The 27438-nt window shown below is 54.5% G+C and overlaps 8 protein-coding genes across 8 annotated transcripts; 4 read left to right on the top strand and 4 right to left on the bottom strand.

Annotated features, from left to right (window-relative positions):
• Nucleotides 1–578: 578 nt before the first annotated feature.
• LRP88_13512 (DNA replication initiation factor CDC45 domain-containing protein) lies at nucleotides 579–3237 on the bottom strand (the record flags this gene model as incomplete). The annotated part of the gene is made up of 3 exons (XM_083249875.1): nucleotides 579–1302; nucleotides 1355–2424; nucleotides 2476–3237. The coding sequence occupies 3 exons, from the start codon at nucleotides 3235–3237 to the stop codon at nucleotides 579–581; spliced, it is 2556 nt and encodes an 851-aa protein (XP_083094209.1).
• Nucleotides 3238–6240: 3003 nt separating this feature from the next.
• Nucleotides 6241–7369, top strand: LRP88_13511 (S-adenosyl-L-methionine-dependent methyltransferase; the record flags this gene model as incomplete). Its single annotated transcript, XM_083249874.1, has 4 exons — nucleotides 6241–6353; nucleotides 6405–6595; nucleotides 6654–6867; nucleotides 6922–7369. 4 exons carry the CDS (start codon nucleotides 6241–6243, stop codon nucleotides 7367–7369), a joined length of 966 nt encoding a protein of 321 aa, XP_083094208.1.
• Nucleotides 7370–8588: 1219 nt separating this feature from the next.
• On the bottom strand, nucleotides 8589–11089 carry LRP88_13510 (transcription factor domain-containing protein; the record flags this gene model as incomplete). The annotated part of the gene is made up of 3 exons (XM_083249873.1): nucleotides 8589–9986; nucleotides 10037–10519; nucleotides 10673–11089. The coding sequence occupies 3 exons, from the start codon at nucleotides 11087–11089 to the stop codon at nucleotides 8589–8591; spliced, it is 2298 nt and encodes a 765-aa protein (XP_083094207.1).
• Nucleotides 11090–12174: 1085 nt separating this feature from the next.
• On the top strand, nucleotides 12175–14072 carry LRP88_13509 (major facilitator superfamily domain-containing protein; the record flags this gene model as incomplete). The annotated part of the gene is made up of 3 exons (XM_083249872.1): nucleotides 12175–12814; nucleotides 12869–13354; nucleotides 13405–14072. The coding sequence occupies 3 exons, from the start codon at nucleotides 12175–12177 to the stop codon at nucleotides 14070–14072; spliced, it is 1794 nt and encodes a 597-aa protein (XP_083094206.1).
• A 693-nt stretch (nucleotides 14073–14765) lies between these two features.
• On the top strand, nucleotides 14766–15107 carry LRP88_13508 (uncharacterized protein; the record flags this gene model as incomplete). Its single annotated transcript, XM_083249871.1, has 1 exon — nucleotides 14766–15107. The coding sequence occupies one exon, from the start codon at nucleotides 14766–14768 to the stop codon at nucleotides 15105–15107; it is 342 nt and encodes a 113-aa protein (XP_083094205.1).
• A 2119-nt stretch (nucleotides 15108–17226) lies between these two features.
• On the top strand, nucleotides 17227–18514 carry LRP88_13507 (COP9 signalosome complex subunit 6; the record flags this gene model as incomplete). Its single annotated transcript, XM_083249870.1, has 2 exons — nucleotides 17227–17503; nucleotides 17556–18514. The coding sequence occupies 2 exons, from the start codon at nucleotides 17227–17229 to the stop codon at nucleotides 18512–18514; spliced, it is 1236 nt and encodes a 411-aa protein (XP_083094204.1).
• A 563-nt stretch (nucleotides 18515–19077) lies between these two features.
• On the bottom strand, nucleotides 19078–20497 carry LRP88_13506 (chaperonin 10-like protein; the record flags this gene model as incomplete). Its single annotated transcript, XM_083249869.1, has 3 exons — nucleotides 19078–19882; nucleotides 19936–20306; nucleotides 20387–20497. The coding sequence occupies 3 exons, from the start codon at nucleotides 20495–20497 to the stop codon at nucleotides 19078–19080; spliced, it is 1287 nt and encodes a 428-aa protein (XP_083094203.1).
• Nucleotides 20498–25439: 4942 nt separating this feature from the next.
• Nucleotides 25440–27322, bottom strand: LRP88_13505 (retromer subunit VPS17; the record flags this gene model as incomplete). Its single annotated transcript, XM_083249868.1, has 3 exons — nucleotides 25440–26311; nucleotides 26409–26811; nucleotides 26861–27322. The coding sequence occupies 3 exons, from the start codon at nucleotides 27320–27322 to the stop codon at nucleotides 25440–25442; spliced, it is 1737 nt and encodes a 578-aa protein (XP_083094202.1).
• Nucleotides 27323–27438: the final 116 nt, after the last annotated feature.

Genomic DNA, 27438 nt, shown 5'->3' with positions numbered 1-27438 from the left:
CGAAGGATCCTCATCAATACCCGTGCAGGCGGCTCGAAAATAAGCACCGCGCCGGTACTGGCGCCGAGATTGTATGGGGAGAGCGGCGGGGATTGCCCACCATGTCTGACGGACTTTGCTTGTTGCTGACGGTCATACCTTGACCCATCATGCCGTGGCCCAATCAGCAGTCGCTCATCACAGCGATGGAAAAGTAATCAGGGAACCGAGGCCGATCGATTGGTGGTTGAATACGGCCAAGTCCTTGGATCCAACCTCGACCTTCTACTCTGGGGCATAACTAAAGAATAAGCAAACCAAGAGACTTGACAGGATTCATTTGTTTCAACTTTGATTCAAGGTATCATTAGCCACAGACAGTTCCGCCCATGCGTGCATGCTATGCTCTGCTATGCTGCTTTTTCCCAAGTCATGATATGATGCCTCCCTCGCCTCAGTACTCCAACTCCTACTCCATCCATCCCAGCTCCAACAGATTTCAAAAACTAATCATCCCGTCTGCTTACCTGTGCCATGACGAATCACCACCACCATCGACGCCACAAGTCTCAATCAACCACTATACACTGCCGCGGCTTTCAACCAACCACCGCCTTCATACTCAGACTCTCAAGGAAGCCCCCGAGATCCTCCTTCTTCACTTCCACCACGCAATGCTCAAAGCTGTCGATGCGCACCCGTGTGTTGGTTTCTGATACAACCTCCTGGAATGCGCTGCCAAACTTGTTCAGGCCGTAGCCCTTCTCATGCTCAACATCCTCGTCTTCTGACTCGTCCGAGTCTGAGCTGTCAGATCCTTCTGATTCTGTCTCCAGCTCGTCTTCGTCGTCGCCTGCGTCTCGCCGTGCTGCCCGTTTCTCTTCCCTAACCTTCTGTTTAGCAAGTCGCGACTCCTCCTTCTTCTTTAGTTTTGCTTCTCTTTCAGCTTTCCGTTGTTTCGCTGCCTCTCTATCAAGGAACGTCGTGTCTGGGCCACCTCCACCACCGGTTCCCACAACAATGTACACGCCCCGCTTCTCGTTGAGGCTGGCTACAACAAGAGGTGTACCGCGGCCGCCGTGTGATAATTTTCCATGAGCTTCTCTCTCTTGTTCAGCAAGGGCTTCTCCAATCCATAGTGAGAGCTTGGTAAGTGCCGCAGGATGGGTGAAAAGTGATACGTCAGGCCCATCCTTGACAACGCACATGCGAAATGCGCGGAGATGTTTGATCTGTTTCTTGTTGATGAGAGAAGTTCCTGTTCGATAGATTGCGCGGTGGAGAAATTGGGCGGTGGGAAGACCACTCTTCAAGGCATCGATGCTGTCATGACTGTTAGTATAAGTTCGTTGGCTTGCGATCATGGTCGACTTACTCCTCAAGGGCATCGTACGCCTCCCAGAATCGCCCAACCCATTCCTCTCCTTGCGCCGCGAATTCGGCTTCCTCTTCAATTTCCTTCCCGACTTGACTTGCTGCTGGCGCATTGTCTACTGTTTGTGCGTGCTTTCCCACTTCAAGGAGTGCGCCTATAACGACACCGACATCTTGAGCACTTAGCGTTGCCCGCCATCCCCAGCTTCGGACAAAGCCCCAACCATCTTTGGCGCCTGCGCGGTCTTTTCCATCAGTGTCGACCGACGGTACCATCTCATCGAGATTATAGAGTGAGCCATATTTCAAGAGCTTGGCCCTGAGCTCTCGCTTGAGCATCATGTCCATGTGTGTATAGCTCTGTTTGCACTGGGCCAGGCTAACTCCCATCTTAGCAAGCAATTTATGGAGACGCTTGATTCCCGTCTCGCTCCATGTCTTGAGGCGAGAAAAGAGGTAAGGGGAGTGTAGCATGCTGTCATAAAGACTCCAGTGTCGGATAAGTAGGAATCTGGGCTCTGGCGATAGACGAATCCCAGTATCCTCCGGATTTCGCGCCGTGGTAGGGATAACGCCCGTATTCTCTGCAGCAACACGCCCGTTCGAGATTTCTGGTGGGTTTAAACGTCTCACTTCATCACGAAGGAGTTGTCGTATCCTGGCTCCTCGTACTCCTAGCCAGCCCGTTGGACGGCTCCTGTCGCTCTGTCTGATAGGAGCAGCAATGCCTGCCGATGAACGGCCATAGAGCTCCATAGATGTGACACCAACGATTGTAAGCCAGAGCAAATCGTTATCCTCTCTACCAAGTTCAGACGCAAGCGAGTACATCATCGACGACAGTGGCTCCGAGAAAGAGGAGCCAACCTTGTAATAACGGTGGAGAATAGCCTCGTTTTCTTGTCGTATTCGTAGGAGTCGCCTTCGAAGTGTGCGTGCCGGTGCAGCTGCTGGCGGTTGCGCTCCTGAAGGAGGCTCAACTGGATCGCTTGATAGACCGATGGTGGGATCTTGCAAAGATATAAGCCCTCGAGGCTGAGGGCGTCGCGGTGACTCTGGAATAGGACTTGACTGGAAGGCTGTTAGTCATGACTGCGTAGCAATTGAACCTGGGGCACATACTGAATTGCTCCTTCGCCGTTGCCGAGGTCTGTCGTCGTCGCTGAAATCCTCATCGGCGTCTGACCAGCTCTTACGCTTCTGCCCTGCATGAACAGGCTCCAAGTTTTGAGCTTCATGCTCGTCATCGTCGTCGGAATCTCCCAAATCCTGGTCGTCCTCGTCGATCTCAGGCATATCGACCAAAGCGAGATAGGCGTTTCGCTCCGTCTCCATGTCCTCCTCGATATCACCGTCGTCAAAGACCACAATCCCACCCTTGCCTGGTCTAAAACCACGTGTGATCTTGCCGCCATCAACTCCCGGGGGGCTTCTGGATTGGTAAGATGATGAGATCTCGGTTGCTGGATCGAGGGGTAGACCGCCAAACACGTTTCCCAGGTTCCATGGCCGGTGGGCATCCATGACCCAGACCTCAACGCCACTGTAGGGAGACTCTTCACCTTCAGGCTCGAGACCAAGAAGCGGACCAAGATCAACCATGCCTCCCACGCCCAGGCATACAACTACGCCTCCGCTACCGCCCTGGGACTCCATCATGGGCATCACCAGTTCTCGACCAGCCTTCTCGAGGTCGGTGTACCCGGCCACAGGCTGGATCTTGTGGGGGATGTAGTCATGTTTCAATAGTCTCGTAAGGATCCTGCACGCGCAAAGAGCATCTGGTTCAAGGGCGACTAGGATAAGGACGGGTGGAGAGAGCGGATGCCGAGTTTGTTGGAGGTGGGTGTATAGCTTCGAGATCAATGACCGAGGGAGATACATGGCTGTGAAGTCCTTGGAGCGGTTCGATCGCTATATCCGTATATCGTCGATTTCATGGGGCGCGTGGTCGATTAAGTGACAATAGAAGAAAAGTAGTCAAGGGGTGAAGTCGGCGCGTTGGCGTGGTGTCGCGTAAAGTAGGTGGCTCAGGGCTGGAGGGATAGGCAAGAAGGAAAGTCGACAAAAGAGAGAATAATAGAGCTGAGACGATCAACTATCGGCAAAGGAGCCAATGTGATAAGGAAAGTAAACGGTCGAAATGTGCGTATATCTCGAGTCCGGGTTGGTATGGCAGAAGCAATCTAGCGAGTGTCTTGATTGCACATGGGCCACTCCAGCCAAATTGGATGGACGTGTTTTTGGCGACGCGACTTTACACGGTCCGTCAATGAGCCATGACGCGCCTTCCCTCGTTGACGAATTAGGCGGCGAGGGCAGCCCCTCCTTCCAAAAAGGGATGCAACGGCGGCCGGAAGCGCTGAAGCAAATAAGCTTTAGGGGATACACGGTAAGGGCAAAGTACCTCTGACTCTTAGGAAATGCTCCCATTTTGTGACAAAATACCTTACCTACAATATAAGAAAATTCAGGGAAAGACTATAATTATAAGAATGAATATTCTAGAAATGCTCTAGGAAGTACTTGGGATTCTTTACGATGAACAGGGCTCGTTTGAGGCAGGCATAAAGTGATGCTTGTACTAGTGTCCCTTTTTTTTTCTTCGACCGCGCGGGGAGTCCAGCCACTGAGAGACGGCAAAATGCCCAAGGAAGTGCATGAACTGGAGGTCAAGCACCTCAAGAGTGCACCTTCCAATCGACAACCTCCTTCTTTGACGCAACTTCTCGAGATTCTTCTTCCCAGCCTTCGATTCTACCCCTTCTCAACCCTGCTTGAGCAATTTCACATTCTTCTGTGCCTGAAACATTGTCAGCCGCAGCGCAAGCATACTCAAGCGCCATTGCGGCACGGTAACGTCAAAACGCCAACACTCGGCTCTCCCGAGCTCCCTGTCGCTACAAAGTTCCCAGCATCGAGGCCTGGGCCTGGCCCTAGGTTGATGAATTGCAGGCTTCTCGGGGGCTAGGGATGGCACAAGCCCTTGACTTTCTCAGCCCAGCCTAATTGATGGGGTTGCAACGAGGCTTTGACAGACAACAACAGCAACCTGGGCGCCTCTTTCCCTCCCGTCACTAACAGCGCGAGAAACGAGAAACCTCGCTGACCGCTACCAAGCCCATACCGAGGTAGAAACCCTAATCTCCAGGGCCCCCTCGTCCTGCCTATCGATGGACACTCTGTCAAGGTTCATGAATGATCTGACTGCTGAACTTATGGAGCGAAAGGATCAGAGCAAGCATGTAGCTGGTAATCCGCCAGGCGGATTGACACTAACTAATACCTACCCACTGGGATCGCCTCGGCTACGAGCACCGTTACCGACCAGGTGGTTCAGCAACTTTCCAGAGCTTGAAACTCGCATTGGAGTGGCATCTCAACCCCTGAGATCTGCCAGAAGATGAAAGGGCGGACAGGAACCAGGCTCAGCGTTGTGCTGTGCTGTGCTATGACAAGCCAGGCGAAACACGGCAGTTGTGGCATGCCCGGCCCGAACATCCAGGCCTCGCAAGGGTTGCATACGGTTGCAACTGAATGCGGGCTGGGTTGGCTCTGCAGAACCAGCATGGACTGTTAGGCTAATGATTGCAGGAGAAATGCCTACATAACGCGATGCAGCGCAGCCATGTTGAGTGTCGTGCAGTCCGCACCGAGAGCGCGCAGATCAGGGCTCATCTGGCGGGGTCCTTTGCACTGTGGTCCACACCGGTACCGGGAATGGCACGCCCATGCCATGCCATTCCATGCCACCAAGGTCGAGCCGAACTGGTGACAAACACCTCCCAGCCTTCGCTTGGTGTGCATGAGTTAGCGGCTCATGAATGAGGGGTCGATCGAGATAATGGCACGATGACTCTGTATCGTCACGGCTCCCTTGGATATTTCAAGTCGCAACGTGTGAGCATGGCTCGACGTGCTCGGACAACCTTTTCCTCGTCTGAAGCAGAAACCGCCCTTTACCCACTCAGAGTTAGAGGGCAGCAACAGCAGCAAGGTCCTTCATCTCGTCGGCGTGTGTCCATCTATCCATTCCGGTGCATTAGCTGAATGACACCGTCTCAACTTAGGTCGTTTTGGCCTCACCCTTTGGACCACGTCATAACCAGGTCGCAGCTCGGCCGCTGATCGGTGCACTTTTGTGGTTATCTCACAGGCAGGCTCCTGAAAAGGGTTTCGGCTTGACCCGACGGCTCGGGGCCCTGGGCTGGCTGCTGGGGCTGAAGAAAGCATCCCGTCCCGCAACGGCCACCTTGTTTGTTACCAGACCTCTGGGAGGTTTCCTGGGGCATCCTACGCCGGCTACCCTCCATCCCGTGCTTCTGGAAGCGGTCCCTCGAGACGCCCCCTTCGCATTGGCTAGCACCTCGACACCATTCCCCTCCCCACGGCCCGGTTTGCTGGGTCCTCAAGCGCCCTGTCTTGTGGTGTTGGTCGTGTCCTGCCCTGCCCGGCCCTGCGCAAGTTGAGTTCTCCGTCAGACAACGTCCCGCAGTCCCGCCGTCCTGGGCGTCAGGGCGTGACTTTGGGCTTCATCGGCGTCCCGACTTCCCAGTTCTCCTGGTCCCGTCATATCCCACCCCTCCAAACTTTACCTCCTGGTCTCTCTTCCACCCCCCAGTACCCTTCCCTTGGGATCAGCTCTCTCTGTAGCTGCTACCGGCATATAGCCACGACCCACCGCCCATCCCATCTTACACTTAACGTACTTGGTTAACCTGACCAAGTGTCTGTCTCGCCCCATTTGGTTTGACTCTATCTGTCTTGAGCCTAGTTGTGTGCCCATGTATTCCTGTCGTCGTCCTTGTCTTTTCTCCGCCACAATTGTCTCTTCTCGAGCACATTTCCTCGTTGGGGACTCGGACTCGGAGCAGAGATTCTGCAACCATGGACCGCAACGACCCTGAAGAGGACCCATCATCGGATTATGGAGACTCAATAGAAACATCCGAGTTCACATCAGTCAACACACGAGAGCTTTACTCGTACGAGCACGGAAGGTGTGTCATATTTGCTGAGCTACACTCAATGGCGGGAGACTAACCTGCCAGGCGATATCAAGGCTTCCTTCAAGGTCGCTACGGCCTGCCTAATGATGATGCCGAGCAGGTTCGCGAGGGCCTGAAGCATAAGCTGTACTTGGACTACCTCATGGATGGCAAGCTATTCTTAGCTCCAATTGGAGACTATCCGCAAAAGATTGTCGACCTCGGGACTGGCGTTGGGTTGTGGGCGCAAGATAGTTTGTTCCTCCGCACCTCGACGTTACGTTACCGCAGACTGACCCTTTTCTATCTCAGTGGCCGAGAACTTCCCTAGCGCACGTGTCATTGGGACCGACCTGTCACCTATTCAACCGCACTGGACTCCTCCCAACGTGGAGTTTAGGGTCGAGGATCTCGAAGACGAAAACCGCCCATGGACAAGGATCTATGCCGATGCGGATCTAATTCACATTAGAGCTCTGCTGCAAACCCTGCGCAAACCGCGGCAACTCATTCAGAGGTCTTTCGAGTAAGAGTTACAGTTGCGCATGATGGAACAACAGGTGCTAACAATCTGGGTTAGGGAACTGAGGCCCGGAGGCTGGATCGAAATTCACGAGGTCATCTCAAGAGTCTCCTCCGAAGACGGTACAGCCGATGACCATCCCATGAACAAGTTTTACGACCTTGTTGAGGGACACTTTACCGCTATCTACGGATGGAACCTGTCCTTTTCCAACCACATTGCTGAGACGCTGGAGGAGGTTGGCTTCACCAACATCAACACGCGGTGCCAGTCGACCCCCGTTGGACGATGGCACAGCGAAGCAAAGATGCGAGAGATTGGAATCTTTACTCAGAACATCATCGAGGATTGGATCACAGCAATACTGGGCCGGCCTGATACCATGGGACTTTCGGAAGAAGAGGCGGATGAGCTCGCGCACAGTGTGTTTGAAGCCTTCAGGAACCCCCGCATTCACGCACAACTCAGATGGGTCGATTTCTGGGCACAGAAACCTCTGTCCTAGAAGAACGCAGAGAGCCAGGCCAGGCCGGCTGGGCGAACAGCCAGCACAGCTCGGTCATCGGGGCGTCAGCCGTTGCTGTGGACCTTGGACAGAGCCTGATCCAACGAGGTTCAGGTCGCATGCCGCATCTGCATGCTCGCGTCTCCGCTAGAGTTGTGCAACATACCTAGCAGAACGCTGAGCCGTTGGTCTTGGCCGCCGGGGCGCCATGGGTGGAGGGTTACTTCGCATGGCGCTCCGACGCAGAAGAAAAGCAACATCCGGCAAGCATTTCGTCCTCGAAATGACCTATCACATGGACGGCGGGGATCGGCACTCTGCCTCTTGCTATCCAACAGGGGAAGAGCAGCATGAAAGAATGTCTCGCGAACCGGTCGGTCAATGAATGGCTTTGTCAGGCGGTGGAGACTAGGCTGCTGCGAGAGGCAGGGGGCTGGGAACAAGGTATCCGTACCCAGGGATGGAAGGCGAGTCAAGTGAATAGTATGTCGGGGGCGGCACTTGTTCAGGCTGCAAGACGATACCCGTACCGTAGCCATCTTCACACATAATGTCTCAAGGAAGAGAGAGGAATGAGCGCATGTTTGCATGGGCGGGATCAAAAAGACTAGCTCTTGATTGGAGGAGAAGCAAATACTATACTATTCGCAATAGACCACTGAGAACATCAGCGGATTGATCTCGTCATGGCTGCATCCATGAGACGTCTGTCTTGTCGCGTCTGCATGTTGGTGCTGACAATTTGGTTTGGTTTCAGGGTTCTGGCTTCTTGATATTGAGGGCCGCCTCTCACACATATTTAAAATCTCGGGCCTCGGAACACGTGGATGCCATCAATAGATGCTGTTCTGGTTCAAGTAACCTGAGTTGGGTTCTATATGCCTATCTACAATAACAGTGAGAGGAGTGCTCTGCTACCTATCGCTCCAAACCATCCATTGCGAATATCCCAAACATCGCAGATGCAGGCGATATGCGTGTCCTGTGCGTCCCTTTACCCCTGCCATCCCGGGTATCCAAAAAAGATAAAAATAAAATATGCACAACACAACTTCTCTCGCCTTGTTCTCGTTGCCAAAGGTTCCCTCTTCCAGTCGACGCCCACTGTAGAGACAACAGCTTCCCCCGCTTGCCCACCGTCCCGACTCTAAAAAAGCAAATAAGGACGCCCCCGTGTATCGTGCCACATCATGCGCACGCAAACAGTTGCCTGTACCATCTAGTTACCGCCAAACATGTTGCCCCCTGGTGGACTTCCCATGCCTCCCATACCAGGCACGCCAGGCATACCTCCCATACCAGGGCCAGGCATGCCTCCGCCGAACCCCCCGGTAAAGCTTCCAAAGCCACCCATCGGAGGATAGGTTCCTGCGTCGTTGTAACCAGACATGAGGTACGTCCAGTCCATTTCGCCAGGCTCATCGCTTGAGGCGACAGACCCTGAGTTGGCTTGCTGGCCACCAGACATGGAACCAGAGGCGGTCTGGTCGGCGACTGAGTTGAATCCTGCGGAAGACGAAGGCGTCTCGGCCTGAGAGCGCGGGACGCCGATCTGAGGCTGTGAGAGTCCTGGGTCAGGACGATTCTCGGCCTTGGCACGACGACGGGCTTCAGCACGCTCTCGCAGAAGCCCGAGGAAGCTGGGTCGCTGGACAGGTTTGCCAGCTGCAATGAGCGCCGCTTCATGTGCGTCCCAGGCTTTGATAAAGTGGCCACCGAATGCAATGTGCATGGGACTATGGTAATTGTTGAGTAAGCCGCGCAGCTGGTGGTTCTTGGAGATGGCGTCCCAGGCACGCTCTACCATGGGGCCGGAGACTCGATGACGCAGCTCCTGCACGAGAAACATGTATGCCGGGAAGGGAAAGTGGTGCATTGAGTACCACTTGAATGGCCGCAGGGACTCGGATGATTGGACCACATTGTCGTACTCGATCATCTGCGTGGCCTGGAGGAAGAGGTTGTCTCGTTCAATCTCCTTAAGCGGTACATGATCGGCATTGTGCATGCGGACCAGAAAGCTGAGGATGCGCATCTTGCAGAGGGCCTGACGGGTCATGGTGAGAGTGAAGAAGTGCAGGGGAATCTTGGGGTCGCATTGGCTGAGATATGTGCCCTCAATGTGTGCGCAGTAGCCTTCAAGGGAATATGAGGGTCCGTCCTGGCCAGCAAGACGGATGGTTGCTGTTGATCGAGAGCCAGGTGTGGCCGCCGGGCTCTTGTCTGGATTGTTTAACTTGTAGCTGTCGCGATTACTGTCACTCGAGACAGCCATGGCAAGCTCAACGCGTGTGAGAGCAAAGAGCATCTCGGTTGGTCCCGTGTGCGGTGTGGGCATCTCTTTGCCGTCAACGTGTAAGTCTGAATCGTTGACATTCAGGGGTAGCTTGCAGTCACCACCGCTGGAGAGGGCCGTAACGGTAGATCCAGACATTTCTCCCAGTCGACGGTCGTACCCAACAAGGGTCCACCACAGTCGACGACGCTGTTCAACCTCAAACGGGGGCAGACCAAATTGGCCCGGGTCCCGGTGAAGGCCCATCCGCTGGGCTATACGGACAGCGAGTCCAATAAGACAAAAGACTTGTCGAGGGTCAACGAACCACCGAACAGCGAACTAGAGATTGTTACTAAAAGGGCCTCATGACTTGTCCTGGGCATACTCACGAGGTAGAGGATATATGCCTGTAGGAGGATGGGGTCGTTGACGCGCATGAAGCCAGCCTTGGCAAGAGCTTGCTGAGTACCGGAATGATATCTCGCCAGAAGCTCTTTCTTGGACTCGTTGAAACGTTTATAAACGTCGGCGTCCTCCAGAGACGTGATGGCCATCAAGTAAATGGAAAACATGAGAGCTTCGATATTACTTGGTGCATTTGCAATGTCGGAGCTCGCCTCGATGATCTGTGCCTGCACCGTGGGGATATGTGTAATCTTGAGTAGAGGGTTAATGTTTTCAATGTAGATCTGCCAGAGCTGAAAGATGTGAATGGTAGAAGGATGAAGTTGGGTGATGGGGCCAAGGGGGCCGCCGATAATAAAGGGGAAGCCATCAGTCGCAAACATGCGGTCAAAGGCACGGTGAATGGTAGAGCCAACTTCAGGCTCATCTTCTGAAGAGTCTTGAAGCATATGCTCACTTGCTCGGAACTATAACATGGGTTAGTATGAGAAGAGTGAGGGGGCTGATGTGTCTCAGGGCCGTACCTCTTTATGCAGAGAGAACCATGTTCCACCGCCGGTTCTGTGACAGGGTCAACATAACTGAAAGAAGGCAAAGTGAAGGGGTACTCACTTTTCTACTTGAGAGGCAGCGGGCGAGGAGCTAGCCTCGGGCGATGTCTTGAGGCCTTCAAAATCGTTCTCCAGCTCGTCAACATCATCGCCTGGTGGCCCATCAGGTCTCAGCTCATGGCCGATAGCATCAACCTTGACACCATGCTCAGCCAGAAGACTTTCGTACTTCTTGAGGCGGTCAATCAAGTCTTTCTCTTGTAGACGCTTCTTCCGGCGTCGGGGAGGTTGAGGAGGAATGACACGGCACTCAACCTTTGCCTTGACGCAGTTGGCACAGGGCTTGTTCTTGTCGCAGCGAACCTTGCGCTGCTGACAGAGTACACAGCTGGTGCCCCGGGTCAGCTTGACAGCTGCAGGGTCGAAAGGCGGCTGCTGCTGCGGGGCAGAGCCCGGCACACCGGGGACGCCATCGGGGTAGGGCATCTTGAAGAGTGGCGGGACGGAGCAGGGAGGTTCGGGGGGCTGAACCGGAGAAGTGGACCAGGGCTTCGGCGGAGGTTAGCCAAGTCCAGTACTACCCGTCCGTGTGTCGGTGGCGCGGGAGGGTCCCCCCTTTGGTGGTGTGCGTCGAGGGGGAGCAGGGAGGATGGGGCCTGCTTGGATGGGTCCCGACGAGGCGTTTCCTGGGACACGAATGAGAGATGATCTGATGAGGGCCTCCTCAGCTGGGCTGCAAGTCAAGTCAAGTTTCTTTGCCCAGCCAGCGGGTAGGGCTGAGATTGACGGGGGACCAACGAGTTGCGGCCGGTGACAGGCCCAGAAAGGCGGTGATGGTCCAGGGGGGATGTAGGGCTGTTTCTGATCTCGGGCCCGAGCGAGCAGCGAAAGAGTATCTCTTTGCTTGGCGCCTCTCTCACGATGGACGATGGACGGTCTGCTCGGGGTCTGATTGGGCCCGGTCTTCGGGTTGCGCAAAGGGGGAAAGTGCCCTGCCCAGCACAGCAGATAGTGCCCTGCAGGAGTCAACGTGACGGCTCAGGGCCTGTTCATGTATGTAATGAGTGGTCCTCGGGTACGAGAGGCTCGCCGAAGCAAGAGGCGACAATGTCAGAGTTGAGGGCGAGTTTATACCCGTCGGTCCCGAAGAGGGGACGAGCTCTTGGCGGTTTCGAGACGTGGGTTTCCCAATTGGGATTAGTTCCTCTTCCCGGATCCGACCTTGAGGCTCCCTCGCCGTTCGGACAACTTCAAGACGTGTTTTTTTTATTAGAGCCTCGAACCAGGACGCGTACTATTGCATACGAATTTCATTAGGCTCGGTTATTAGTTTGATCCATTCTCGCATTTTTCGCATATTTGTTCAAGTCAGCCGGTCATTGATTCTCCCGATGGAAGGATATATATATCGGCCTTGGACGCCAAGAGGCATCAATATGTCGACACTTGGGTATCTCTTGACAGCCATCTCATTTTCAAACAAAAGAATTATCTCCTAATATTTCATTTTAATGATTTATTCTTATTAATATCTTGATATTTGATCACCAAACCTTTCCTGTCAACTCGCCATGTCACCTCTTGACACTTCACCCCAACCCGATCGCCAACGAGATCGAAAGTCTACAAACTCACTATCCTCCACCGAAACACATACCATCGCCGAAAATATCAACGGACCATCCTCCGAGAAGCAAGGCGAGTCTCTACAATGTCAGACTCAGCAGCAACAACCCTCAGATGAGCCCGAGGTGGAAACACCAAGGCCCCAAGGCCCAGCCTTCCAGCAAGAAGCCATGGAAAACTACAAGCCAAAGACGCTCAAGTTCTGGCTCATCATAGCCTCCGTCTTTGCAGCCATGTTTCTCGTCGCTCTTGACCGGACCATCATTGCCACCGCCATTCCCATGATCACAAACGAGTTTGACAGTCTGGGCGATATTGGTTGGTACGGCTCGGCGTACATGCTCACCACTGCGGCGTTTCAGCTGATCTTTGGCCGTATCTATCGCTTCTACGATCTACGGATGACCTTTTTGGCATGTATCCTCTTGTTCGAGGTTGGCTCTGCTGTTTGTGGAGCTGCGCCTAGTTCTGTGGCATTCATCATCGGGAGGGCCATTGCTGGTATTGGCTCTGCGGGTATCATGACAGGCTCGATGATGGCGATCATCCCCATGGTCCCTCTTCATAAGCGACCAATGTTTCAATGTATGTTCTCTATACCTCATTCTACAAATAAGTCAACCTCACTAACTCTTACAGCCATGTTCGGAATGGTATTCGGCATCTCGTCCGTCGCCGGGCCCCTTATCGGCGGAGCTTTTGCTGGACGAGCCACTTGGAGATGGTGCTTCTACATGAACCTCCCCATCGGCGCCGTCGCCTCGGTCTTTCTGCTCTTCTTCCTCAAGGTCTCGAAGCAAAAGCACGAGTCCGTGCCCATCTCGAAGCACATCACTCGTCTTGACCCCCTGGGCACCTTCTTCTTTGTCCCATCCATGATCTGCCTCATCCTGGCGCTTCAGTGGGGTGGCTCGACGTATTCGTGGAGTAACTGGCGGTTGATTCTTCTGTTCATCCTCTTTGGTCTTACAGCCGTTGCGTTTGCCGTTGTGCAGGTCATGATGCCGGATACGGCGACTATCCCGGTCAAGGTTATCAAGCAGCGAACCATGTTGGCGTGCGCGTGGGTCATGTTCTTCATCGGAGGTGCCATGATGCTGGCCGTCTACTACATTCCTCTTTGGTGTATGTACTCCTCACTATGCTCTTACGAGTGGTCACTAACACGCTTGCAGTCCAAGCAACAAAGGGCGTCGACCCTGTCAAGTCCGGAATCTATACCATCCCACTCGTCCTCAGTCTAGTTGTCGCAAGCATCTTATCCGCCGCCTTTACCCAACGTATCGGATACTACGTGCCTTCCATGATCGTCTGCCCCTGCATCATGGCCGTTGGCGAAGGACTCTTGACAACTCTGACCCCCAGTACCGGCTCCTCGCATTGGATAGCCTATCAGTTCCTCGTCGGCTTCGGCGTTGGCCTCGGTATGCAGACGGCCGGCCTCGCCATCCAGGCCACCCTCCCCAAAGAGCACATCCCTACCGGCATCTCCATTACCTTCTTCATGCAGCAGCTTGGCGGAGCCATCTTCGTGTCGGTTGGCCAGACGATCCTCAGTGGGCGCCTCGTGGACCGTCTATCCGACATCCCGGGCCTGGACGCAAAGGCCGTCGTCAACACGGGCGCTACGGATCTTCACGACGTTGTGCCGGCCAAGTACATGGGTCAGGTCCTGAGTGCGTATAACTACGCCATCACCGGAATCTTCTTTGCAGCTGTGGCGCTTTCCATTGTTCAACTGCTCTGCGCACTCTGCGTGGAGTGGAAGAGCATCAAGCAGGGGAAGCAAGGTCCTAGAGGAGACAAGCCTCGGGAGGAGCAGCAAAAGTCGGAGGAGTCATGATGAGCACACAAAGGTGCCATATCTGGAGTTCTGGAGTTTGTTAACATGATGCCAAGGAAAGATATATCCCCCCTCTACGCCTGTTATGGTTAGACAAGCATGTAGCTTAAATGTCCTGCCTTGGATTAAATAGACCATTCCCAGTCAGACCGCGCCATCATGTCCGTGATTCTCGTGAGGATTAGCCCCGTCATGACTCGAAATCAAGGGCATTCCCGTACACCGTCGGTTGCCCACCGCCTCGACACTTCGTCCTTCCCGCCCCCCTCAATCTCGTTTGCGCCGTCCAATTTGACTTTGCCGGTTGCAACCGTGAGGCGTAGTATGGCGGTGAGGGTGCTCTGTGCCATGATAATCATGCGACACTCAATCACCGGCTTTTGAGCAGGGGTTCCCCCAATTGTTCGGGAATTTGTTGGGCGAGAAGGAGGCTCTCTTGGATTCATTGAAATTCAGCCTGTTTCCCTTTTGACGCCTTGACCTGACTTGTTTTCAAGCTGAGCTCTTCGATGGGTGCTACTACATACGGACAAGCCGGCCACAGCCAAGTCGCCCACAACCTCGACCACCACTACCACTATCCATGATCCACAAACTACCTCTCTATATATCTACGCAACCTTAATACCTTCTCGAACACCTGATCCAAGCTTTTCGAACGCTTCCAGAATGTGCATGAGCATCAAGACAACCATGGCCTGCGGCCACACCTTTACAAACTACGCCACAACCTGCTGCACCGCGTCCGCCTCGCGGCCTTGCACCCCCGACGTCAAGGTTCAGTACCTCGACGACACGTGCGCGGCATGTGATCCCGAAGCCCGGCGCCGCCGCGTGAGGCTGGACTACGAGTCCCGTCACGCCGAGCTCATGGCGCTCTACATTGCGGCCAAGCGGTCGGGCGACGGGGACGCCATGGCCCGGGTCGAGCAGCTCGTCATGGAGAACGCAATGACCACCATGGAGCGCAACTTTGAGATCAGCCCTTCGAGGAGGGACGAGAGCGTCATGTGGTGGGAGATGGACAGTGAATGAGCATATGGAATAACGAATAATGAGATATGAAGAATGCCCTATGAAGAACAGGAGTTTGTTGGTATGGTATAGGAAAGGCTTTGCTTGTTTGTAATATTAATTAGGAGAATCTGGTGCGTATGCCGTATCCTACTTGTACATGTACCATTAATACATCGTTACCCCGAACCCTTATCCTCCTTTGGATATCCCCAGTCTAGTAAGTGATGCTGCTTCTCCGTGATCCTGATCCCTCCGCTCTATAAGTTGTTGACCCAACACCAACAAGTAAAACAAGACGCTAGAAAAGTAAAGTCGAGGGCTCGTAACTCAAATCCTTGGTAACCAACCCCCATCAAACCGGTGTACTTCGTAACTCGCGTGAAGAAATAAACAAATGGGAATCATTCTGAGTCTAGAATGCTGAGAACAAGTCTGCCCCCCTTCGCCGTCGAGGGTGGTGGTGCGTGTGGTATCGGTATCCAATCTTTTTTTATAAAAACAATTCCGTCCCGTGCCGTGCCATATTGAAAAGTGGAAATCCAGAAAAGGGGGGTTTCGTCAATGTGATCTTGGTGAAGGAGGTTGAGGTGATCTTGATCGAACTGTGGGACGATCGTATTGTACACTCTTGAATGCTGGTAGAAGAGTGTCTAGGCGGAGCTGAGGGTGTACTGCGGGATAGTCCAACTCGATAGAGCCGGTAGAAGTGGCTGTGGTTGCTGAAGTATCGGAGCCAAACGAGGTTGCCTGCTTGTACTTCTTGCTGGGTACTGGCGACGCACTGTCGATGCTGTCGTCGTGGTGACGCTTGCCGCTATGAGAATCCATGATATGATTTGATTGTGTATGCCCAAGGCGAGGCTTGTGTGACAAGGGGCGGATGTCGTCGAGGTGGGTAGACAAGGCTGTCCACCTTTAAAAGGTAACAGGGTCTCGAGGGAACAAGGAGTGCTTGCTAGGCGATCTCGAGATGAGACTCGACTGAGACGAATCTCCCAGCTGGCGCCCCTCAGTCTTGCCAAGTTCTCCAAAAGTCGAGGAAGATGGGAGGTAGATAAGAGAGAGACTATTTGAGATCAGATGAGTTGGAGATTTGCCGAGAGTATCCTGGATTCTCCCAGCCAGTTAGGGTCGTCCAAAGGGGGGCACAGGTAGAAGACGGCCAAGAGCGAAAGGGGATATGAAGTGAAGTGTAAAAAAAGATGCGAGCCTCTATGCACAGCAGAGTCTGCAAAAGAAACAAGAGAAGAAAAAAAAGAGAGGGCGAGAACGAGGGCAACCAAGCATGGATAAAGAAGGAAAAAGGAAATAAAGAAAAACTGCTGGGGGACCTACTTTGAGGTGGAGATTCTCAAAGGAGATGCTTGCTGCCAAAGCTTCTTGCAGTAGCAGCAGCCGCTGGACAACAAAAAAGGTTTATGTACACAGTTACACCGGGAGACAGAGAATCGGCGAGAGAAGAGCCGTGCCGAGGCCGGTATGGGCACTGATGGGCGAAGTCAAAGAAGGAGGCTTCTTTTGTCGTCGAGTGTCCGAGGGAGACGTGCAGCCATGACGGACGGACGAACAAAGCAAAAGATGCGTCCGTCTGTCAATGCCTGGCTGCGCTGCCTGACTCCTGATGGATAAGGATGGATGTCAGTCACTTGAAAGCAGCAGGGGTCATTGTCCCTAGGCTTTCGGTCGAATAGGCGACAACAAGTGACGGCAGAGCAGACGCCGACACGGCCCAGGTCGTCTCTGAAAAGAGAGAAGGAACCAGCGTCAAATTGATCCCCCTTCTTGATGGTGTAAATTCAGGGTCTCATGCAAGTCAAGCTGAATTGAAATTGAGTCGAAATTGCCATCCATGGGGGAAACATGAGAGAGCCCGGCAGCTTAGTCATGTTCCGCTCCACCCACTGGCTGGAATGGAATGGGCGGCGCTGGAGCTGGGCCAACAACGTCAACGCCGGGCAACCCCACATTCTCGCGGAGACACCACCCACGTCCGGAGCCGCACACGGTCAGTGACCAACCAACCTTAGCTGAAGCCGACCAACGCGGGGCAATCGTTTGTTTCACACGCTGTCTGCCTACAGTTGCAACTCACTCCAACTTCACATCAACCATCTACAGCTCCTTCTTGATCAGCATCATGGCTGCCGCAACGCCAAACCCCCTCCTCTCCAACCAAAAGAGCTCCGAGCTCCAGGCCATCCTCCATCCTCTCGTTCTCTTGACCATCTCCGACTACATCACACGGCACACCCTTCGACAGCAGACCGGGCCTATCGTGGGAGCGCTACTGGGACAGCAAAATGGTCGCGAGATCACCATCGAGCATGCTTTTGAAGCACACACCATGGAAGCCCCCAACACACAGGGCGGTTACCTTCTCAACGCCGAAAAGTTCAGCGCACGCCTAGAGCAGAGTCAGCAACCCCTACAGCCCACTGTGGGCTTCATTCTCTAACACCTCGTCAGTGATCACCGTCCACAAGGACAGGCAGCTCGATTTTGTCGGCTGGTACACCCTCCTCCCCTCCTCCGGTCCAACCCCGACAATCCTCCCCATCCACAACCAGATCCTCGAGGGCTGGAACGAGTCGGCCGTGCTCCTAGGCTTCCACCCCGAACAGGTTCTCGATCACTCCGTCGGCGGCAGACTCCCCTTGACAATCTACGAGAGCAACTACGAGGTCGACGACCCCCGCGCCGATAACAACGATGGCGAGGACAAGAAGATGGACGACGGCGAGCCCACCCTCAAGCTCAAGTTCCGCGAGTTGCCCTACTCGGTCGAGACCGACGAGACCGAGATGATCAGCATGAACTACGTCGCTGGCTCAGGCGGCAACGCCGCCGCAGCCGCCCCCAAGGAGGAGAAGCCTTCGCTATCGGTCGAGTCCAACGGCAAGGGCAAGCGCCGTCTAGTCGAGAGCCAGGACGAGGAACGCAAACCGGAGGATGACGCCGCCGCTCTCACCCCCGAGGAGGACGAGATGATTGCCGCCCTCACCGCCAAGGCCAACGCCATCAAGATGCTCCAGTCCCGCATCAACCTCCTCACCACCTACCTCGAGCGTCTACCACCCTCATACGTAAACGGCGACGCAGCTGACGCCGGGAGCATGGACGCCGACTACACAACTCCTTCGACCACTGTACTACGCCAGATCCAGGCCCTCATCAGCCGTCTAGACCTGGTCATCCCCTCAGACGAAGCCTCGTTCGAGCGAGAGATGCTTCACGAGGCCAACGACGTCAACCTTGTCGGTCTCCTCAACGGCATTATGCAAAGCGTCAACCAGGCCCGTGATGTGGGCAAGAAGTTCAACGTGGTCGAGATGTCCAAGGCTACCAGCCGCCGTGGTGGCAACCCAGATTATTCTGTCGACCCAGCTACCTTCAACATCAGGGGTGCAGGCGATATCCTCATCTGATAGGGCTGGCCGCCGACGGATTACCAAAGAACTCGAGGGAAATGGCGAATATCAGAGCTCTCTACCATAGTGAGCTCATCCATAAACATTTCAGCCTGGCGTTAGGTGTTAGGGTAGATGAAGAACAAATGACGGTGCATTATAGAAGACTGTCTTACGAGTACGAACAATATCACGGATGTCAGCACATGCCTGCATAACTATTCTCGAATCCCCGATGGTGACTACGCTGCGTTTATGATTTGAAGCTCCAAGGAAATGCATACGATAATATCCTATTCCGTCTATTGCTGATATAAATTTTTTAACTTTTTGTTGAAACCCATCCGGAGTAGCAGTCTAAACTTTTCCGCCAATAAGCCCAACTTTTTATTCTTTAAGAAAACCCGAATAACAAATCCCAACATCAAAGACAAACAGTTCCCCCATATTTTGAAACCCAAATCCCGCCTTCGGAAATTCATAAAAAAAGATGGCACCAGAATACATGGCACCAGAATACATGGCACCTGGATATCTCTGTCTATCAGTCATAACGCATTCAACCAAGTAACTCAAGAGTTTCAGGCCTCAATCACAATCTTCAAGACCAGGTTGCCCTCGTCGTCGCTGGTGCGGGTCGCCAGCTCAAAGGCACCCTGCGCCTTGTCGAGTCCCTTGAAGCGGTGCGTCACCATCTCATCCAGGGATGGCAGCCCAAAGCCGGGGCCGCCTCTGGCCTGGGAGCAGAGGAGCCGGATGCCGGTAGGGTAAGTGTTGGAGTAGCGGAAGATGCCCAAGATGTCAATCTCGCGAAGGTGGGCCACAGACAAGGGGAGTGTCTGGATGGGTGTTCCCATGCCCACCATGATAACCTTGCCGCCAGCCTTGGTTGCATACAGGCTGGTGTGCATACAGACTTCCTTTCCAGTGCATTCAAAGGTCACATCCACGCCGTCCTCGTCCTCCTCGAGCACAAAGGCGCCCGCAGGGTTCGAGGAAGCAAGGATATCTTCAGCCAATGACCTGGCTCCATCGAATCGGCTCGCAGCAGAGAAGGTGCTCGCCGGGGTCATGACACCAGTCTCAGGGGTGGAGACTCCAGAGGAGACGTTAGACGCGTTCAGTCGTGATCGTGGGGTCACATATCCATGTGTCGCGAATCCTCGACTGACAGCATAGTTGACCCGTCCTGCGTCAATGTCGGTAATCGTGACAGAGGTGCAGCCCGATTGGCGGGCCATGGCAGCAGTCAACAGGCCAACGGTGCCAGCTCCAATTACCAGAGCAGTGGAGCCAGACTCCGGTTTGGCACGGTTGACCGCATGAATAGCAACGGACAAGGGTTCAAGAAGCGCAGCCGCCTCATACGAGACATTGTCGGGAAGCCTGCAGAGTATAGCTGTTAGGGAGGGTCTGGAGAACGTGGGAGCAGAACTTACTTGTGGCACCAGACGGCAGGGTGGTTGATCCTCTCTTGAAGAGTACCTTGGTAGTGAGGGTAGCTCTTGGCGCTACTCCTGAAGCGCATTTTCTTGCAGAGGTTGTATCTGCCCTTCCGGCAGATCCCGCATTGACCGCAGGCAACACCAACCTCGAGAGCAACTCTATCACCCAGCTGGAAGCCAGTCACCTGGGGTCCAATGGCAACAACTTCACCAGACGACTCATGGCCCAGGGAGAGTGGGTGGCAGGCACAGAGATCGCCATTGGCAAACTTCTTGTAGTATGAAACATCTGATCCACAAATGCCAGTGGCCTTGATGGCAATCTGCAGCTCGCCAACCCCGGGAGCCTCGATCGTCCTCGTTTCCTAGCGTGGCATACCAGTTAGCCGGGTGTCGGATAGGGCTGAGACCACAATGCTCGTGTCACCTGGTTGGAAGCACTTACCAATCGCAGATCGCGGGGACCATGCAAGACAGAGGCACTGATCTTTGATGGCTTCGAGGGACAGACGGGTAGATGCATTGGCGCAATCTCTCCTGTAGCAGCTGGGGCCATGGCTAACGAGAATAATGCTCGAAGCGTGGGATGAGGGTGGGATGTTGGAGAGAATGGAGACTTGAAGTCGGTCGATGGCTTGGCCGGTTGCCTCTTGGGGCAATTACAGTCAACGGGATTGGCTGGTGGAGGGAGCAGAGCGTGGGAGCAGTCCGGTGCGTGGGGGTTGTGGTCCGGGATAGTTCCTGGAGGCGCTTCAAGTGCCAAAAGTAGGTTGGGATTAAAGAAATAAGGTATGAAACGTGGGATATGGAACCAGTTCGACGTGGGATGTTTGAGCTAAGGACAACAGATGAAGAAGACCTGAGGATTTATCTCTCTTCGGGCAGAGGGAGATAGAGGCAAATAAGAAGGGACCCCACCCCTTAAGTAGGTAACAATCCTCGCCAGCATCCTCCGGAGTCCTCGTCCAGAGGAGTCCGATTCGAGGGCAAGAATGAAAGGCAGGGCGTGTGCTCATCAGCAATTACCCAACGCCAAGGTGGCCCGGCGCCTCGAGGCGTTGAGCTGGTTGACGGGACGTGACCCAGTAAGGGAACAACGAGCTATCTCCGGGGGACAAGGAGTCTTCCGCTAGGCATTGCCATCTCGCCGACTAGCTGCAGGGCCGGATGAGATGGCAATGGCGTGGAGGGGCGGCCCCTGGTGAGCGAGATGGTGCGCCGTGTACCTGGGCCGAGGCCGGACCATGAGGACAGTCTTGGTGGATGTTGCGAACGGGTTTGTTTCGAGGACGGGCGTCTTGCATGCACAGATGGGGCGTCACCCAAGGCCTAATGCTTGGTCGCGGGGCGCGCTATCAAGGGTATATTAGCGGCGTCAAGGGTCCCAGCAGATGGAAAACCTGTCGCTGGTCCCCAGAATGGCGTCAATGCTTTGAAGGATACGACCATCGCTTTGCTGGAGGAGGGGTGGTGCCAGGAGCCGCGCGCTGTCCTCTGTTACGACTCCAGCATGTTGTTCAACACCTTGACGATGCCAACTACGACTGGTGCCCGCTCCAAGGAGGAAACAAGATCATCAATTGCGACGACAAGCCTACTGCGGTATATGGTGTTGCATCTTTCTGTGACGGAGGGCGGCCAGATGGACCGTAACCATGCACAGCTAGACGGAGGGTGCCCCCCCCTAAATCCACCCGAGATCGCGGTGAGGGCACGATAGGGCGTATGTCGTCGTGCGTAGCATGGGCAGAACAACTCGCCAGCGTCTCTGACAGACCAGGGCCTGCTCAACGCCCGGCCTAATGCCCCGGCAGCCCGGAGGGCCGAGGAAAGAGTGACGATGTGCCAGTGGAACGACAAGGCCAAGAAGCCAAGGCAAAGAGCGGTCTCGGGGCCGTTAGCTCAAGCATTGAGACAGAGCCCTACCAAGCTTGACGGCAATTGACTCATGAGAGAGGCTCGGGAATCCGTTGTCTCCCTCGGACTGGAGCTGATGGGTGTGTAGGCGGAGATCTTGTCTAAACCCATGATTGCAGGGGCACCATCGTTCTCTGTCGCCAGCCGTCGTCAACTGCCTATCCTTATCCACCAGCAATCGTCAGCCGCAAGCCGTACGCCACAAGCCGCAAGCTGGAGGGGACGACGCCCATGAGGAGATCCAGGGGGAGACAGGAAGGACCGAGCCGCATCCGAGTCTCGGTGCTTCCGCCGCCCCAGGAGTAATTTAGAGAAGTGATGATTCCAGCCCTCAGGTGCCATGGAAGTGGAGGGAAGTGGAGGCGTGCCTGGTTTCGTCATGTTGGTAGGCAAAGACAAGATCCTTGGTGCAGGCGAAAGGATCATCTCGGCTACAAGTCTGGCCGTAGAGGTGCTCACTCACACTCAATCACTGCAGAATTGTGGAAGGCGCGTTCCAACGTTGGCGTTGGCGTCCTCGATAGGCGGACTTTTAATTCTGGAAAGGCCGTCTAAGGCGTGCCTTCCACCCGACCCGATAAGCGTGCGGCGTGCTTGCCCTCCTACCCTCCAACCCCCCAGGCTGGGCAGCCCATTCCCAATGCATTTCCCAGGCCCTTATCGCCAATCGGGGCACATCCATGCCCTCCAACTCCAACCTCTTCCCTCCCTCTCCATCAGATCCATCTTGATCTTGGTGATTCTCCAGAAACTGGGGCAGTCCTTATTACTCATTACCTCACCTCGGTCACAAGCTCCAGTTTTCGCCATTGGAAAAAACAAGATCCTTGCACCGGTGATCACTCGCTGGCGGAGCCTGTGTGATGATCGGTCCTTATCAATCAGAGACTTTCTTGCGCTACTAGTCTATCGCCTCCACCTGTCAAGCGTTGGCTGCAGCTTGTTTCAAGCGACCAGGGACACCACGCGAGAGAATGAGGTCCTTCGATTTGGTCCCAACGCAAACCGCGCCTAATACGGACGACAGGGATTGTAGGGTCAAACCCCAGACCCCAGGACCCCAGGCTCTGGCCAATTCCTCCCCGCCGGATGTTGATGGGGTGTCACTGCATCCGTGGCTTTCACACTCGGGTCCAATACATCGCGATCTGGTGTCCCATGTGGGAGGAGTGCTATCCAACTTGTCAACTCGGGCAATTCTGCCCAGGCCTCTACATCAAGAGACAACAGCCTCATTGGAAGGTTCCGCAGCAGATTTGACCGAGTCATCCAGATGTCAACCCTGCAGAAATGACGGTTCGCAAGCCAATGCGCTACAGCTGCACCTCCCTCTCGTTTCGTTCAAGACCGCCGCCTGGGCTTGACCATGGAGACCCGCCAGGACCAAGCCTGCTGGTGCTCGGAACGGTTTCGCAATCCCGAGCCATTCGGCGGCTGGAAGCCCTTCTAGAATGCATGTGCACGCCGACTTTAGTGCTCTAGCCCTTGCCTCAAAGTTCAGCTTGACTAAGGCGTTGCAACCCAAGTGCCGGCACTATTTGCTCCTCGACACAATCTAAGAGACCGCTCATTCCGCTGTCTGTTGGAAGGATCCGGTTGGCATGGTGCAGTCTATGTCACTCACTGGGCTGCAGCAGGCCTCTCGCTTCCAGCTCAGTCTTAAGGGTTGGACACGTTCAGGATGCAAAAATGACGAGATCCATGCACTCTTGGTTCCACCACTTCATCATCACCCCTGGAATGGTCGACAGCTCTGTCCGGCCACCTCGTGGCTACACACACAAGCTCCCATAGCTGTGTCAGATCATGGTTAAATGTGCTTCCAATCACATCAACCACGGATGTCTCGATTCAGGCTCTATGCGAGGATATCAACAACTTACTTATCGGCCAAGTATGTGCATGACACAACAATCGTGATATTCAATTTGATTTGCTGTGCTAGAGAGCGCTTCCGTCGCTTCCGCAGCCGACCTTTGCGTCGCCTACACGACAATTTACATAATTACTGCGGTTCCCAGCATGGTGTGTCGGGGAAAGATATCCTGTTCGAGGCCAGAACGTTCAGAGATCAGCACTATTTAGCCAACTGCTTGTGAAACACTGATCTAAAGTTATTTGAGAAGCACACGGAAGACCCTGGTCCTATCAGACCGCCACTTCGGAGCTCGAGACTCTGACAACCCTTGGTTTCCTTCAGCCATCGAGAAAACCTCGCATCCGTTACCAAAGATCGGGACGGGATAACAGTGAGCGTGGCAGAACGCCGATCATAGTTCAATTGTCAAATTTCGGAACAAGGTAACAATTCGGCATGCAGTCCTGCGATGCTACCCAGTCGAAACTTGGCGGCCAGTCACCGGCGTCAGTCCCGGAATTGCTGCACGCTTTTTTGGGACGGGACATGCATTCGAAACCTCTACTGGCTATCGACATGGTGGAGCATCGTTCCCTCGATTCAAATATACGCGTCTTCACCTTGCCCCCTTGCAGCTTCAGGCTCGACGGCCACAAATCCGTTCCGCTTTGGGTTGGTAAAGAGACGACAATGTCACGCAATATAGCCAACCACCTAAGCATGTGGCTTCGAGTGGAATTTCATAGGATGCAAGCGGCCCGTTCCCAGTGTGAGTGGTTGTTTATTCCGGAGCCATTTTGCCTACGAGATGACGAAAGCTGGCCCACGAGCTGGCTCCAATGGTCAAGTAGGTAGTCGTGCCGAAAGGAACCAGGAGTCATTCAATGTTTGCGGGGAATTGCTTCATTCTCTCTGTGCCCGCTTTCTCACTGATATCAGAAAGAGATCTGCCGAATCCCCCAATCGCCATCAAAGTAACACAACATGTGTGTTGGAATTCCGCCATAGTCACTACATGGGCACAATCTATAACCGCCTACCCTTATGACCCAAACAGCTGGTCTGTGTCGCAGTCATACAGTACAACGTGTTGTGCTGCAACTTGTCACTGGTCACGGTGGAAACAGATGCCCGGCCTTTCACGCGACTGCACATCCAATGAGTATAGGGCCTCTTATCTGGGTCTATCTTCGAGGCCTCTGAATCCTAGGTTTTAGTGCAGCAGATGAGTAATGCTGTGCACAGGTCTCCATGCAGAATACATCTCGATGTCTGGCCTCAAGATGATGGATCAAGATCAAGGCTCTAACGCAACACCTCATCAGCGCCTCGCATCCGGAATCGGGGGCAAACAGCTGGAACAACTGTGACAAAAATCCACATCTACACCGCTTATCACTTTGAGATCGGGTATGATGGATGATAAGTGACGAAATAACAGTCAACCGTGGACGCCACCAGGACAAGGGGGCAACAGAGTCGACCGGTAGATGCATGGCCCTCTCGGTTCACACCTCGGCGTTCTGCCTGGGGACGCACTCCGGAAAGGTGAAACCCTTCCCGCACGCATGTGAGATGAGACGACGCAGATGAGGAAACAAAGCATACAATTTTACATATGACATCAGGCTCAGAGCAATGCTATCGCGAGAGGGGGAAACTGATGCAGGCCCTGATCCGTCATCCCATCCACATAACTACCCTCCCATCACTCATAGATAACCTAGAAGGTGCTGGCCGCCAGGCGACTCGCAGCATTTCTAGCATCCACACGGTCCTCATCGTCCTCCTCATTCACTCCCTTGAGGCCTGTGCGACCACCCGCGGCTCGTCCCTGGGTCGTCTCGGCGGTATCTTCGTTGTCACCCTCCTCAGAGACCTTGCTGATGAGACTACCCGATACGCTGCGATTCGCTGCATCCGAGCGGCGCGGGACACCACTCCAGGCGTCACCCTTGGGACCCTGGCTAGCGGCGAGGCTTGAACGGCGCACCGTTGGATGCGCTTCACGACCGAGACGGCTCAGGCCGCCCGAGGCATCAATTGATCGAATATCTGGCCGAACCGTCTCGAGAAGAGCCAGTGTCCGTCTCTCGGCCTCAATTTCGCGGAGCACGTACTCCCTGATGCTCAGGCGCAGGTCAGACGACGTCCTGGAGAACCACTTACGGCGCTCCTGAACAAGGTTCTGGGTGACACGGTTCGTCTTGTTGTACAAGTAAGTCTCATGCTGACGGGCATCATCCAAGGCCGTGATGGCCTCATCCACCTTCTCGCGACGGACGCTGGAGCTGGCCTTGAGCCGGTCAGCTGCGTTGAGCTTGCCGCGAGTGGCTTCTTGCGCTTGAAGAAACTCGCGGATCAGAATTTGGCGGTTGGTAAGAGATTCCTTAACAATGAATGCATCCTGGGAATGATATTGGAACGGGTCACCGATGGTGGTGGCCTCGGCTGTCGCCTGAGCCGCATGGTAGTCGCCAACGGTCTGGACGACCTTACCCAGCTTCCGATAGGCATTGGCCAGACCGGGGTGAAGCTCTTGAACGTTCATGCTCGTAAGCTTGGCACCGTAGTCGGCCTCAGCAAGACCAAGCCCTTGAATGGGTTAGCATTATCCACAGAAATCCTGCGAGACACCTACCTCTCCGGGCCTTGACCAGCTTGTCAACCTTGTGGCCAGCGTCCATGCTACCAAGGTAAAACAGCTTGACAGTCGGTCGAGCATCCGCAAGTTCAGGGGTATCATCAGGAGGAGGAGCAAATTGCTTCAAAATCTTTCTGCGGACGCCAGTAGCTGGCTGTTTCCTCTTAACCATGGGGCTGTAGCCAAAATCGCTCTCGACAAAGAGCACCAGTTCGTCGTCTTGCATCAGGACCTCGTTGCCACAGACGTAGTTTAACCATCGCTGCATCAGGGCCTTGACACGAGACTCATCCTCATCCGTACCTGCGCCGGCCGAGGTCAGAGGCGGGGGAACTGCGGGAACAAGGGCCTCTGGGTTGGCGGATATCAGATGCTCGGCCAGCTTGACAAACTCGGAGTGTAGTCGGCGGACATCGCGGAACTGAGTAGTACGGAAGCGGGGGATGTTTGTCTAGGTTCTGTTAGTCCGCGACCAAGAGAGAGGACATAGGCCTTCCTACGTGAACGTCGAACCGAAGGATGGGATCCTTCTTGCCCGTTCGCTCGAGTCCTGTGATCTTGGCCTGGAGCCTATACTGAGGCTGGGCGGGCTTCTGCGGCTGTGTCTGCGTCTCCTGAGCCTGCGCAGCAGCCTGGCCTTGTTGTTGGCTATGCGCGGGAGCTCCCTCCTCGACAGCTGCGGTCGACTCTGACTCTGAAGGGTTCAGGGTGCCTGACGCCTCGGTGCCATCCTCGGTGCCGGAAGCCGTCGTCGCAGTGCCTGGCCTCTGGAAGTTGTCTCCTTCAGGGTGATCCTGCGCAAGGCCATTCGAAGACTGAGCGCTGTAGCGAAAGGGGGGAGGATCGCCTGAGATGGGGTGAAAGGTGGAGGCGTTTCGCGAAGGCGACGACACGGGCGAGTTGCCCCAGGGAGAGACACCGGCCGGGTCGTCAGCGTCGTGGATGGTGGAGCTGTAGTCCATCGTGCGGTCGGCGATGTTTTGAAGATGGTTGGTTCGGGGCGATTGTGATGCGAGAGGAGACGGGGAGGTTGAAGTTTGGAGGAATGACGTTGCGGCGCGGCGGCGGTCGGCAGGGA

The sequence above is a fragment of the Fusarium phalaenopsidis genome (genome assembly GCF_050370095.1).
Source record: "Fusarium phalaenopsidis strain FUZ10S chromosome Unknown contig_32332, whole genome shotgun sequence".
Lineage (NCBI taxonomy): Eukaryota > Fungi > Ascomycota > Sordariomycetes > Hypocreales > Nectriaceae > Fusarium > Fusarium phalaenopsidis.
The sequence above is the reverse complement of the archived record's forward strand: the minus strand, read 5'-3'. Positions and strand labels throughout refer to the sequence as shown.